The sequence below is a fragment of the Canis lupus genome, chromosome 5, assembly GCF_048164855.1.
Source record: "Canis lupus baileyi chromosome 5, mCanLup2.hap1, whole genome shotgun sequence".
Classification (NCBI taxonomy): Eukaryota; Metazoa; Chordata; class Mammalia; order Carnivora; family Canidae; genus Canis; species Canis lupus.
Window position 1 is genome coordinate 11508434 of NC_132842.1, and position 15719 is coordinate 11524152.

The 15719-nt window shown below is 36.9% G+C and overlaps 1 protein-coding gene across 1 annotated transcript in view; it reads right to left on the minus strand.

The window, feature by feature from the left end:
* MALRD1 (MAM and LDL receptor class A domain containing 1) overlaps window positions 1-15719 on the minus strand; it is a 755529-nt gene that overhangs the window by 24877 nt on the left and 714933 nt on the right. Inside the window, 2 exon segments of the mRNA XM_072825144.1 lie at window positions 10998-11094; window positions 11188-11267. Of these exon segments, the coding sequence (XP_072681245.1) occupies window positions 10998-11094; window positions 11188-11267 (177 nt within the window).

Below are 15719 nucleotides of genomic sequence, written 5' to 3' on the forward strand. Positions count from 1 at the left end.
GATGGAAGCAGAGGAAATATATGTTCAGAGAGAGAGAATCACCAAACAAAGAAGCAAAAAGAAGCAGAGATGAGAGGCAGATGAAGAATACTACTGGGTCCAGCCCTTCTCAACCTCATTCATTATTATCTTTGAGCTATGGGAAAAGTACATTTTAATACTAAATATTCATTTTGATTAAGCTAAGCTTTGAGATGCTTTCTTCCCCTCACTAATATATTTGGTAGTAAATAGCTAGAAGAAGGGTCACAGAATATATAATAAAATATAGGAAACAGATCTCTAAAAGCAAGTTTAAGAAGCTTATTTCTGTGCTTAGAATTGTCTGAAGCATACAGTGCTCCATCCTTTTTTAAAAAATGGAAAATAATAAATTTTCTTTAAGTCGCTGAAAAGCTTCTTATGCTACAGATTCTTTTTACAAAATCTGAAAAGTCTTCAGTTTTATTTAAAGAGAATAACAAATTTCCTGCTTATATTAATTCCTGTATATTTCAATTTCAATATTATTTTCAGAATGAATCAAAAGATTTAAAATTTGATGTGAAAAAAAATTTTGATGTGCAGCATTTTTACATAAATATAATCAGTAGACAAGCTGTTTTTGGTGATGCTCAAAAACAATAATGATCAATAAAGTATAGAGAGTCTTCAGTAGTCATGTATCAGATACTAATTATTCATTCAGAGCTAGATACTGGGGACATAAGAAAAGGACTTTAATATGGAAATAGTTAAGTAATAACACTACGTAATAGTGCCGTAACTGTCTTCCTGAGGACAACATTCTGACAGCTCAGTGACTAAACCTGAAGGTATGCCAGTTTTTGCTTAGTATCAAAAATATATGGATTTGGATAGCTCTGCCAGTAAGAGGGTGTGGGAAGCCATGTGTTTTGAGGAATGGTGAGACTTTTCCAAAGAGTAGGGGGTGGAAGGGTGAGGCTGGTGGAAAGTTAAACTTGGTGCAGTGGTCTCTGAATGTCATTTGAGTTTCCCTAAAATAATTTAGAAAAAAAATAACTATGCATCTCCTTTTATATTTTTAACATCTAAAATTTTTATTGTTAAGTTTAGTGGTTGCAAAGGATATAATTTCTGAAATATTTTATGTGAGCTCCTTACAAATATTGGATTTGTCTGCCATTAAATCTAAATGAAAAAGTCAGTACTGCTCTCTACTCAAATCAAACTTAATTTTCAGAAAAAGACGGACTTCATTGTTCAACTCAAATAGAAATGTAAAATGTGTTTCAGGGCAATCATCTCAATTAATTGTGATTTCAAATCCTAAGTGGGAAAGGGCAGAGAGAAGGAGAGAGAAGTAACTTGGCAAAAGATTCTTTTCCTGCTGAATTCTCAGATCATGCCTCTATTTGGCACCCCCAGAGGGTATTTCTCTGCCCTTCTCCTTATAATGTATTTTGATGAGATTAAGAATAGGTGTGAGGTAAAGAGGACACCTATGAAAGAAGAAATGAGTAGAGAGAAGCAGTAGGACAGATGTACCTTTTTCAACCATAAGAGAGTATGTTAAATTTTAATGTCTCCTTGAAACTACTTACACTGCATACCTTCGAACAATGTCTGAGACCCTGAGCATCCTCTCATCAGGAGACCCCTGGTAGAGAGAACAGGGGCAGCTCCAGTTTTGGCCTATCTTGTTCCTTTGAGGGCCTCCTCTCTTCAGTCCCACAAATAAGAACTTCATTATTGTGGCCTCTGGGGCAGGATATGTAGCGAGCAATTCGGAGGTCATTCACAAGACTGAGAATACAGGCTTGGGTGTTAGTGTTGGGCAGTAATAGGGAATAAAAACCTTTTGAGATTTTAGAATTCAGAAGAGAAGGTACTATAGTGGACAGCAATGTAAATCAGACAGTCACAGAGAGAAATACTGTCTGGAACCTCAAGTGTTAGACTTTGTCTCTTCTAGGAAGTAAAGACTAAGTGTTGGGTATCTGATTCAATGAGCTATTTCAAGAAAATAATTTAAAAACATCTACGTACTTTTCTTCTTTTACAATCATTTATTTCTAACATGTTCTATTAATCATCCTTTGTTCTTGGTCCAGTTCACGTATCTTAAGCAAATTTCATAACTATATCATCACTTTTAATGATTAAAAGTTAGTTTTTTTAATGACTAAGAGGTAATTCAATCCACTTGAAAGGTGCCAAGTAATATCAGACTCTAACCTCAGTCTGTGTCCTGCTCCTTCCCCATTTCAGACTTGATATTTGACCATAACTACTGCTTAGAGTAAGGAAGAGGATGAGGGTCATGATCTAATTTAGAAATATTCCCTGCCCCCCCCCCTTTTCTTGAGGCTTAACTCTGGTGTAGAAACTGTTCTCATTTCTGAGGAGGAAATGGAAGGCTGGAATATTCCTAATACGTAGTCAGCTAGCGTTAGTAGGGAACCCCTCCTCTCATCCCTCACCACTTGCACAATGCAAATGTAGTTCTGACTTTTTTGGTGGACTTCTCTCATGAACTTCATGGTGATAGCCTATGGATTTTGATGAGAGAGAGAGAGAGAGAGAGAGAATATGAATGTGTGTAAATCAGTTTCATTGGCCCCCTTCTATTATTAAATAAAAAAAAAGAAAAGAAAGGCAACTATGTCAGCCTTCAGTTCAGCCTGGTCCCCAGTGCCCAGTCCAGGAGGGGCATCACCTCACCTAAACTGGCAGCTGCCTGAACAGCCCTACAACTCCATGTCCTCTGTGCTTCTTCAAATGGACAGAAGAAGGAAGCTCTAGGTTCTCTTCCATTCCTTTGGAGGATCATGCATAACTGGGATACAGTATAATCCCCGCCTCCCCTCTCCTGTCCTCTTATTGTTCCCAGGTATATTATACCACAGGCCTTTTAAGGCCAGTGAATGCAGAATATTCCCATAACTAACTATTTTCAGAACATTAAACCGAAAATAATCTTTCTGTCTGTCTGAAAGGGTGCATGTGTCAGATACTCCTAAGAACTTTTCTTTGTCTATACTTGGCTCTAATGAGCATCAGGAAACAGATTTTATAGTTTTTTCACCTTTTTTTCTGGATATCACAAGTCTGAACTGTTGATTCCCTTGGGACCTTCTGATCATTGGTGTTGGGTAGTGCTGGTGGTGGCATATCCTTCCCCTCCTTCACTGGAAAGAGGTAAAACTTCATACCAAAAATATTTTACTACCCCAAAGATAATGAGTCCATGAATGCCTTTTACCTCTTTTCTTTCCAGTCCTTTCCTAGTGGTAGATGGGAGAAATGAGAGGTTGGGTGATGACAATATAAATGGTTCTGCTTCCATTAGTAAGCCTCAGTGAGTTGTGTCTGATAACCCCAATTATTGGTAGTCTTCGACAGCTCTTCAAAATGTGTGATACTTGGAGCCTCTTATTTGAGGAATGTAGCCAGTTTCACTCAATTTCTTATGAATCTTCGGCAAGAGGAGTTTTTGTCACCTGAGTCCTGGTGTTTTCAGAAAGGGTGATATAAGCAATTATGTCTAAGCTTTTCATCTTTAATAATGAAATTTCCCTTTATTTCTGGGACCTCAAAGGTAGGTTCTAGAATATGGAAATAAAATATACTAAACATATCTAGAAAAAAATCTATGTAGAAGAAATAATTGAAAGCAATAATATGAATCTGGAGCTTGGAGCAGAATTTCAGTAAGAGAAAGATGATTTGAAGCCATTAACATTTAGACAGCATAAAACCTTGGAGATGAATGACCTCTCCCATGGAGAATGTGTAGAATGGGGATGGAAGCAGATATGGAGGGGAACTTTAAAATTGAAGGACAGAAGTGAGAGAGAAAAAGGAGAAGTGGCTGCCAGGCTATGGTGTAATACCAACAGCATTTGCCTGAGAGATCTCTCCATAGTCCCTGTGGTATAGACTGTCCAACATGTATTTGCAGAAGTGAAATTGAGGGTTCTTTTTGTTTATTCTCACTGGTTGTGTTAATATGACAACTTGTTCACATATTGTGATGATTAATTTTATGTGTGATCTTGGCTGGGCTATAATACCTGTTTACCCAACACTAGTCTAGATGTTAACTTGAAGGTTTTTAAGGTATTATTAACATTTACAATCAGTCAGGTTTAAGTAAGGCAGATTCCCTCCATAATGTGGAGCCTTGTTCAATCATTTAGAGGCTTTAAGGACAAAGACTGAGGTTTCCAGAGGAAGAAGGAATTCTGCTCCAGCCATACAATATAGAAATCTTGCCTTTGTTTTTAGCCCAGTACACTTGCCTGGTGGATTTTAGACTCAACCCAGCACCATGAACTCTGAATTGAGTTGAATTTCCAGCTTAGCAGCCTGCCCTCCCAAGTTTGATGTTTGCCAGCCCCCACCATTATCTGAGCCAGTTCTTTAAAGTAAATCTGAAAATAAATAAATAAATAAATAAATAAATAAATAAATAAATAAAAAAATAAAGTAAATCTGTATTTCAGTATATTACTATTTTAAATTATTAAAATGATTTCATTAATATTATGTGTAATTTGTGTAAGTATGATAAAACAATAATAGAATGAGTATGATAATGCAATATCTTAAGATATATCAAACGTGTTAATATGTAATTTGTCAATATTCTATATTATATGTGTTAATATATTTAGATATTTAAAGATACAAATATACACATAGACAAAGAGAAATTATACAATATCTAATAATTTCTGTTTTTCTAGAGAATCCTAATACATGTGTGCATTCTAGCACACAAGCTTTGTGTGTATCTTTCTCACTAAGTTACAAACTCCTTTAAGTCCAGACAGCTTCTCATTCATGTGTATATCCACTTGTCTGGATATTTTAGGCATATAAGAAATAATTAAAAAATTAATTAGATGAGTAAGATCTCCTTGATAATAATAGGTAGAAGATGTCATTTTTTTTTTCTGATGAACACAATAGTTCTATAAGAACTGATTTAATTGATGATATCAAGATTGGTGTCTCCTAATTACCATGATTGCAGGCTAGAGATCTGAGAAGAATTCATAAAGTATAAAAAATTGGCACCAAAGAAAATGCAGTTATCCTACTGGATATCTCTGACACATTGATACTGGTGCAGCTCTAAATCTTTGATCACAAATTCTGGCATGCAAGGGATGATGCATTTCTTTAATTTCTTAAAATATTAAATCTTATTCTTAGCCCTTATCTTGCTCAGTTTGTGGAAAAGTCAATCACTTTTGTTAGTGGCGTGACCTGTATCCCATAGGGTGATAAGAAGATGTATATTGGGCAGGAAGCTCCCTGGATCCTGAATGGCAATGTAAAGTGAAGCTCTTACATATTGTTTTGGTTTTGGTTTTTAATCCAAATATGAAAAAATATACAGTGTTATATTAGATTTCAGGTATACAATATGATTCAAAAAATTCTACACATTTCGCATTGCTCATGAAGTGTACTCTTAATCCCCTTTATCAATTTCACCCATTCCCCACCCACCTTCCCACTTACCCATCAGTTCTCTATGTATGAGTCTGATTTTTTGGTCTCTTTTTTCTTTGTTTTGTTTAAAAAATTCTACATATGAGTGAAATCATATGGTATTTGTCTTTCTCTGATAGATTTCTGTCACTTAGCTTTATACCCTCTAGATCCACTTATTTCTAGTCTTTATTATTTTGTTCCTCCTATTGGCCTTGGGCTTTTTCTTTTTCTTGCTCCTTTAGGTATAATATTAGGTTGCTTATTTGAGATTTTTCTTCATGTATTGCTATAAACTTCCCTTTTAGAACAGCTTTTGCTGAATCCCAAAGATTTTTGGACTCATTTGCTGTTTAGTAGCATGTTATTTACCCTCCATGTATTTGTGTTATTTCCAGATTTTCTCATGTGATTGATTTGTACATTCATACTTTTGTGGCCAGAGAAAATGCTTGATATGATTTCAGTCCTTTTGAATTTGCTGAGACTTGATTTGTGTCCTGACAATGATCTGTTCTGGAGAATTTCCTGTGCGTCCTTGAACACAATGTGTATTCTGTTATTTTTGTATGAGACTATCTGAATATAGTTATTAGATCCATCTATTCCAATGTGTCATTCAAAGCCATTGTTTCCTTTTTAATTTTCTGCCTGGGTACTTTATCCATTGATGTAAGTGAGATGTTAAAGTCTCCTGCTATTGCAGGAGTCCTCCTGCAATATTGCTGTCAGTTTCAATTTTAATGCCTCTTAATAGTTCTTTTTTTTCCCCCTTTTTTAATGTATTAGGTGCTTCCGTGTTGGGTGTGTAAATATTTACAACTGTTATAGTCTCTTGCTGAATTGTTCCTTTATCATTGGGTGGTGTCTGTGTTTCTTGTTATAGTCTTCATTTAAGGTCTATTTTATCTGATATTAAGTACTGTTACCCAGCTTTCTTTTTACTTCCACTTGCAAGGCAAATGTTTTTCTATCCCTTCGCTTTCAACCTGCATGTGTCTTTAGATGTGAAGTTTATCTCTCGTAGGCAGCATATACATAGGTCTTCGTATTTTATCCATTCAGTTATAATGGATGTCTATGATTACACTATGTCTTTTGAAGATTTTATTTATTTATTTATTTATTCATTCATTCATTCATTCATTCATTCACTCATGAGAGACGCAGAGACACAGGCAGAGGGAGAAGCAGGCTTCATGCAGGGAGCCCGACATGGGACTCGATCCCGGGTCCCCAGGATCACACCCTGGAGGCGCTAAACTGCTGAGCCACCTGGACTGCCCTGGAGTATGTCTTTTGATTAGAGGTTTTATTTCATTTACATTCAAAGTGATTAGCAATAGGTATGCACTTATTAACATTTTGTTACTTGTTTTATGGTTGTTTGGGTAGTTCTTCCCTTTGTTTTCCTGCTCTCTTCCCCTGTGGTTTGCTGGCTTTCTTTAGTGATATATTTGGATTCCTTTCTCTTGTTTTTTTGCATGTCTGTTGCAGGTTTTTGATTTGTGGTCAGCACTGGGTTGATGTATAATATCCTATGCATATAGAAATTTATATTAGTTAATGGTTGCTTAAATTGGAACCTATTCTAGGGATGCATGAGTGGCTCAGCCGCTGAGTGTCTGCCTTTGGCTCAGGGTGTGACCCCAGGGTTGTGGGGTATCAGGTTCCTCTCAGGGAGCCTGCTTCTCTCTCTGCCTCTGTCTCTGTGCCTCTCATGAATAAATTAAATCATTCAAAAAAATTGGAACCCATTCTAAAAGCACAAAATCTTTAACCTCCCTCCATCTTTTATGTATATAATATCATACTTTACATCCTTTTATTTTTGAATTTCTTGACTGATATTCATTAATTGATCTTACTGCTTTTATGTTTTAACCGCTGTATTTGTGTTATAGGTGATTAATCTAGTATGTGTATATGTATGCATGTTTGTTTTAAAGTTTTTTTGTTTGTTTGTTTATTCTCTACACGCAACTTGGGGCTTGAACTCACAACCCAGAGGTCAAAAGTTGTTTGCTTTTTTGATTGAGTCAGCCAGTGCCCCAAATCTGCTACTTTTTATTTTGTTTGTTTTGCTTATGAAAACTCTCTTTTCAAATTTATCTTCCATTTATGGCCTTCTTTCCAGAGTCTATTTGAACAATTCTTGTGTGACTGATCTAGTGGTGATGAACACTTTTAACATGTTTGGAAACTCTTTGTCCTTGTATTGTGAATGGTAGTCTTGTTGGATAGAGTATTCTTGGTTGTAGTTTTTTTCCTTTCAGCATTTTGAATAGATTATGCCATTTTCTTCTGGCCTGCAAAGTTTCTGCTAAAAAAGTAGTTAATAAGCTTTTAAGGTTTCCCTTACAGGTACCTGTCTTCTGTTCTCTTGTTGTTTTTATATTTTCTTTTTATCACTACTTTTTGCCATTTTAATTATTATGTGTATTGGTGTGAACCTCCTTGGGTTTATTTTTGTTGGGGGCTCTCTCTGCCTCTTGGATCTCGATTTCTGCTTTCTTCCCCAGATTAAGGAAATTTTCATCTATTATTTCTTCAAATAAATTTTCTGCCTCCTTTTCTCTTTCTTCTTCTGGGATTCCCAAAATGTGAATATTGTTACACTTGATGATGTTGCTGAGTTCCTTTAACCTATTCTCAATTTTATTATTGTTTTTCTTTTTGCTGTCCCACTGGTTGTTTTCCATTATTATGTCCTCCAGGTCACTGATCTGTTCTTCTACTTCCTCTAATATACTGTTCATTTCATCTAGTGTATTTCTAACTTGTTATGTTTTCTGTCTCTTTGTTGAATGTCTCACTGAGATCCTCCACTCTTTTCTCTAGTCCAGTAAGTTCTTTATGATTGTTACTTTGAGTTCTCTATTAGGGATTATTGCTTATCTCCTTTTTCTTTAGCTCTTTTTCTGTGATTTTTGTCCTGTTCCTCATTTGTGATCCATTCCTCTATCTCCTCATTCTGTTTAAGTCTCTGTGTTTAGTACTATAGAGTAGAAAAGTCAGTTGTGTCTTCTGATTTAAAATTAGTGGCCTTACAAAGAAGAGTCCTGGGATGCCTGGGTGGCTCAGTGGTTGAGCACCTATCTTCAGCTCAGGGTGTGATCCCGGGGTCCCAGGATTGAGTCCCGCATTGGGCTCCCTGCATGGAGCCTTCTTCTCCTCTCTCTGCCTCTGTCTCTGTTTCTCTGTGTCTCTCATGAATAAATAAATAAAATCTTAAAGAATCCTGTGGTGCCTTATAGAACACTGCTCCCTATTCACCAGAGATAGTAGCTGCATAGTTGGTTTCCTTTACTTATTGCATGCGCCCCAGTGTTGTGCATTCTGTCCAATAGGCTACAGTGGCCCCCTTTCTCTGTTCTGGGTAGGATTTGGTCCTTGTGCTATTAAGAGGCTAATCTGTGGTTGCCTTGGGCTTTAAGTTGGTTCAGACCAGATGCCTGCCATCAGCCCATTTTCTGGGGCTCTGGTAGCACCAAATTGTAGGATGTTCTCCCTGTATTTTCCCTGAGAGGTTTTCATTGGTGAATGGGGTCTTTCATGAGACCAAATGTCTGCCTCCAGTCTGTTGAGGTTGAACTACAGCCCTGGACTACAGGGCTTTTTCCTTGTGCAGCTCCCTGTGAGTTTTTTTGTTGTTGGTGAGTGGTATTGGCAATCTGATGGGATGTCTGTCTGTAGTCCCCTGCTGGGAGCTGCAGTGGAACTGGTGTGTATGATTATTTTCCCCTCTCCCCAGGGTAGCAGTTACTTTGGAATGGTGCTTTTCACTATTGTAGTTGATTGCAGGATGATACTTGTCAGAAGCTGCTACGGAGGGACTCCTCCCCAGTGGAGCAGGTTGGATGGGATGAGTCTGCAGTAGAATGCAGGGCGTGTGCTGTTAGAAAAGTAGGTGGGGAATGATACTGGTTCCTAGCAGGGCTACTTGTAGAATGAGATTTGCCAGTTGCTGCTTTGGAATGATTCCTGCCTGGTTGGGTGGTTATGATGGGGGAGGATCCACAGGAGAATGCTGGGGCAGGATATACAGTGTCAGCAGGCTAGGTAAAAAGTATTCATGCTCATTCTTAAAGATGCCTGATTGTCTAAGCTGGCAGCAGGGAAACTGTCACCTGCCAGCTCTTATGTTCTTGGATAAGTCTCCTAAAGATCCTTGCCCTTGCAGAATACATTCTGAGATAAGTAAAGAAATCTAGGGCAGCCTGGGAGGCTCAGTGATTTAGCACCACCTTCAGCTCAGGGTGTGGTCCTAGAGACCAGAATCGAGTCCCACATCAGGCTCCCTGCATGGAGCCTGCTTCTCTCTCTGCCTGTGTTTCTGTCTGTCTCTCTCTCTTTCATAAATAAAAAATAAAATAAAATAAAATAAAATAAAATAAAATAAAATAAAATAAAATAAAATAAAATAAAATAAAATATAAATATAAATAAAATAAATAAAATAAAATATAAAATAAAATAAAAAAATAAATCTACTGTATGCCTACCCCAGATAATTTTCAGACTGCTTATGCTTTGCTGTATCTTAGCAGCATTGATTGTTATGTTCTATCTTTAAGGGTGGGGACTCAGTTTCCTATTGCCTTCCAGCTCTTCCAGAGTAAAGCCTACCGATTTTTAAAGTACACAGGTTTAAGCTCTGCTGGTTATAAAAACTCTGAAAGTTAAGCCCCACTGTTTTTCAGTGTGTAACAAACGTTACACAGTTTGTCTTTCCAGTGCAGGCCCCCCATGTTTGGAGTGCTTGGTGTGGGGTCTGTTCCTCTTCTTCATGATTGTGGTATCCTCCTGTTTGTGGTTAATCTTGTAGGAGTTTGGTTCTTGACTATTTCTCTGTCCCTCCTACCATTTTTGATGTGGCCACTGCTCTGGACTTAACTGAATGGAGCCTGTTCTGTCAGTCTTTGGGTCATTTTCTGGGTTAGTTGTACTGATGTGGCTATTATCTAGGTATATCCATGGGAGGAGGTGAGCTTGGGATCTTCCTACTCTGCTGTCTTTACAGGCTCTCTCCTTCCAGTAATTGGGTTCTTCTTAGTTTTGCATGAGTTCTTTAGGTTCAGCAGCTTCTGATCTCTGTTCTGTGTATTACCTAGAACCTGGGAGTCTAGGCTTGAAATACTGATGTTTAGAGCATACTCAGAGGGCCAAGAAAGCATCTCTTTTGCAGTTCTGCTGCCGTCCCCCAGGCATCACCAACCAGTGTGACACACTCACTCATCCCTTCATGTCTTTTAACCAACCTCTAGAGAATGCGGCATTCCCTTTCTTGTTGTCATCAAAACTGCTTTTAACATATGTGAAAAGTAAACTTAAGGCTTTTTACTGAAAAAAGAATGATTATTGTTAAGTAGCTTCTATGTTCTGCCCAGAAAGAAAGAAATCCATAAAGCATAGACACACTAAAGTTACCTGCATGTAAATGGAGTGAAAGAAAAATAGAGCAAATGAAGTGTTTCAGAAAATTGCTCTGCCACGGTATATTTTATTCAGCAATCAAAGGCATCACTTACCTGACTGGTACTTTTCTATTTGCAAGAAAACACTCAGCTGTGACTATAATATGAGTCATCAGGAAAGCTAATCCAATGCCCAGGAGAGTCCATATATCTGGAATTTCAAACCAATTAAAAAGATAAATATGCAGTGAAAAACATTAAAAACTCCAAAATCGAGCAATTATTTAGTCACAATGTCACCTACTATTCTGAGTGTTCATGAAATCTGTAGGGGAAGGGTTAACCTGGATGTGGCATTGATTTCCTTTCCATCCTTGTCCACATCTGAAAATGAGATAAAATGTGATAGCTAAATTAAGAAAAAAAGTTGAAACTTATTTTAGCAACATTATAATGGAATAAAATGATTAATGTCAATAGCTAATAATACAAGCAATGTGGATAACTTTGATAAGAAACCAAAAATATTAAACCAGAGCAAAAACAAAATTAAATCTTATTATTTTCATAATTGTATAAGATGATCTTAAAAAATATTTAGCACCGTTTGATTTTATCTCTAAGGTGAGAACTTAGTTTTCACATGTCCCTTTCTTATTTTCAGTATTGATTTGATTTATAGTAGTGTCCAATCCAATATTACTTTATTGATCATTTGTCTCAAAGCTAAAAGCTAGTACTTTTTTCACTAGTGAACAGATTTTTTTCAATATTGATGGAAATAGTAAAATTACTAGATTTACATAAATCAGTATATTTGTCACTACATCTCGATGATCCTTCAAGTGCATAGATTTGAAACCAGGTTAATAATGTCATTGGATATACCTGCAATACTACTATGATATAGTTAACTTTGCTTTATTTAGGAATATCATAATGAAACCTAAAACATAGGGAGTATTTTCTTTATAGTTGGCTTTCAGAACATTCAGAAATGGGGACTAGCTTATACTTCAAAGGGAAACCAGGTTTGTTTTTAAGCAGTAAATAGATTTTTTTTTCTGGCATAGTATGTGTTTCCATGTGAGTGTGAAAGCTTATAAATTCATAACTTTTTATCAAAACTAACAGGATACAAATTATTTTTATTTATGTTTGGTTGAATCTTCTATCAAGTTCATAATACATACCACAAAATCAGATTTAAAAATAGCTTTTAAATCTGTGTGCACTGAAACTGTGTTACAAGCAATGCTTTTTCAGCATATAGTTGTATTTTCCCTTTTTTAATTTGAAAATTTAAATGTTTAATGGCAATTTCTTCATTAAAAAATACTTCCATAAATATAAAAAGCTTAAAGTTTTCAAGAAGGTCCATAATAATGCCTTCCTTTCAGGGTGCCTGGGTGGCTTAGTCATTTGAGTGTCTGTCTCTTGGTTTTGGCTCAGGTCATGATCTCAGGGTCATAGGATCCAGCTCTGCACTGGGCTCTGTGCTCAACACCCAGAGTCTGCTTGTCCCTCTCCCTCTGCTCTCCACCCTGCTTGCACACTCTCTCTCTCAAATAAAATCTTTAAAAAAAAAAGAAAAGAAAAGAAAAAGGAGTGAGAGAATGCCCCCTCACAGAACTAGAAGAAATAATAGTAAAATTTATATGAAACCACAAGAGACCCTGAATGGCCAAAGCGGTCTTAAAAAAGAACAATGCTTAAAGGTAAAATCCTGGATTTCAAGATGTACTGCAAAAAAAGTAGTGTTCAAAAGAGTATGGTACTGCCACAAAAATACATAGAACAAAATAGGCCGGAAAGAAGCCCATGCTTATATGGTCAATTAATTTATGAAAAAGAAGGCAAGAATACACAATGGAGAAAAGACAGTCTCTTCAATAAATGGTTCTGGGAAAACTAGTTTCATACAAAAGAGTGAAACTTGACCACTTTCTTACACCATACACAAAAATAAACTCAAAGTGGATTGAAGATCTAAGTGTGAGATTTGAAAATGTAAAACCCTGAGGAAAACATAAGCAGTAATTTCTTGCATTGGATTTAGTGACATTCTTTTAGGTAAATCTCAGACAAGGGAAATAAAAGCAAAATTAACTATTGGGACTACACCAAAATAAAAAAGCTTAATAAAAAATAGCCTTTGCCGAATGAAGGAAACCATTAGCAAAACAAAAAAGCAACCTAAGTAATGGGAGAAGATATTTGCAAATGATAAGGAATTAATATCCAAAATATATAAAAGCCTTATATAACAATACTCAAAAAACAGTCTGGTTGAAAATGGGCAGAGGACCTGACTATTCAGATCCTTACTGTCAAGTCATGACATTTTTCCAAAGGAGACATCCAGATGGCTGACAGACACATGAAAAGATGCTCAACGTCAACAAATCATCATTGAAATGCAAATCAACCACAATAAGATATCACATCGCTTCTGTCAGAAGGTCTGGAATCAAAAACACAAGAAATAACAAGAATCGGCCAAATGTGGAGAAAAAGGTACCCTTGTGCACTGCTGGTGGGAATGTAAATTGGTACAGCTACTATATAAAACAGAATGAAGTTCTCTCAAAAAATTAAAAATCTTATGTTCAGTAATTCCCTTACTTGGAATTTTCCCAAATAATACAAAAATACTCTTTTAAAAAAAATAAATGAACCATTAAGTTTATTGCAGTGTTATTTAAAATAGCCAAGACATGGAAGAAATCTAAGTGTCCATCATAGATGAATAGATTTAGTACGTGTGTGTGTGTGTGTATTTTATATATATATGTATATATATATAAATTATATATATAAAAATTTTATATATATAAATTATATTTATGCATATATATATAGTTGTTAGCCAAAAAAAATTAAGATTTGCTGTTTGCAGCAACATGGGTATACCTAGAGGGTATAATACTAAGTGAAATAAGTCAGACTGAGAAAGATAAATACCAAATTATTTCACTCATATGTGGAGTATAAGATGAAAAATGCATTAAGGGAAGAGGGAGGAAGGGAAAATTTTCCTTATGTTTTTAAAGTAAAAATGTAGGAAAATTTGATCGTTTTGATGTCTCTGAAACTGATTTTTTTTACTCTTGTCATTCATAAGATGTGTTCTTTTTCATTCCTTAGTTATTTTTGAATCTACATGCCAGTTTTCACATGTGTACACACTGATGTCATATAGATACGGGGGACACTTTTTCCTTCTGGGTTATTTCGTCTCCTTTAGATTTTGAAGTTCCATTTCACTGGCATCAGATTAGAACTCCAACAATATCTAAGCAAATTATAATTTTAGGCAAACTGTAGGTGTTTGAATGTGCCTATTAAATTCCAGTGGAAAGTATCTTGGAATACCAGTGAAAAAAATAATGGGAGAAACTTCCAGTTAAGCTGGCAGAGAAGAAGGATCCTAAGTTTTTATCATCCCATGGATGCAAATAGGTAATACTCATATAAGTATAAATAACCCAGAAAATGACCAAAGACTGACAGAACAGACTCTGCACAACTAAATATAGAGAAGAGACCATTTTGAAGAATAGCAAGGGCAGAGATCTGGCTGGGAGCCAAACTGACCCACAAATGTATATTTTGAGGAAGGATGTCACATGTGTGGAGAGTGGCACACTAGATACTCCAGGCATAGGGGAACCACACTGGAAAAACAGAGGCCCAAAACATTTGGTTTTGAAAATTTGGTTTCATGAGTTTTGATAATCACTGGGGCTTAACACCTGAAACTTTAAAAATCAGCCAGTTTAGCTGTGGGAGAATCAGAAGGCTATAGGAAACTGAGTCCCCACCCTTAAAGTGACAGTGTAACAGCTCCCCTAAGATATGGTATAGAAGCAGCAGTTTGAAAACACCTAGGATTTATGGGAACATTTATGTTCTAATCACAGAACATATGCGGAGGAGCATGGATTTTTGGGAAACTACTCCAAGAACAAAAGAGATGGCACAATTTCCTTATACCATCCCCCAGCCTAGATACAGGGATACCTGCAGGAACCGGTGCAACCTACCTAGTGGCCCTAACCCCACCCTTTCAAACCATGCCTCAACAATTTTCCAAAGCAGCCACAGGAGGTCTTTTCCCACAGAAGACCAGTGCAAATGTTCTAACACCACTCAGCCTGCCTCTGTGTTTTCCTACAGACCTGTTTCCTCCAGCCTGGCTTTGGCAGAAGTTTTCCAAAGTAGCTACAAGTCTCCTCCTACAGTGGACTTGTGCAAACCTTGCTAACACGGAACCACAACCACTGTGTTCTCTTGTGGACCTACCCCATTCAACATGCCCTTGGCTAGAGTCCATCCAAAGCTGCACCAAGCATAGCAGTGTGCAAGCAACCCATATAGGCACTAGCATCATTTCAAAGTGATTCCTGCACGGTGGAGAGGGGAAAAAAGAAAAGAAAAACAAAACAAAAACAGTTCAAGTGTAGCCACAGCAGTGTAGTCACAGCAGTGGGCTGGGGGCAGACATCTGCTCTGAATACAGCTGTGCCCACCAATGAAAGCTCTGGGGATGGCACATGCTACTGTGGCCCAGTCTGATCCAGCTCAAGCTCAAGGTGGCCCCAGCCTGGCCCCTTAATAGAAGGACCAACCACTGCCCACAATAGGAAAAGAGAACCACAGAGCTGACTGAGATGAAGGCAGGTGTGGCTCAAACACAGTGGTAGAGTGTAGGCAAAACACATAGGATGCACCTCTGAAGTGTCAGGTTCTGGTGAATGGGGGACATTGTACTGCAAGGCCCTATAGGACCTCTTCTCATAAAGCTACTACTTTCAAGAAGAGGAGATGTAGCTG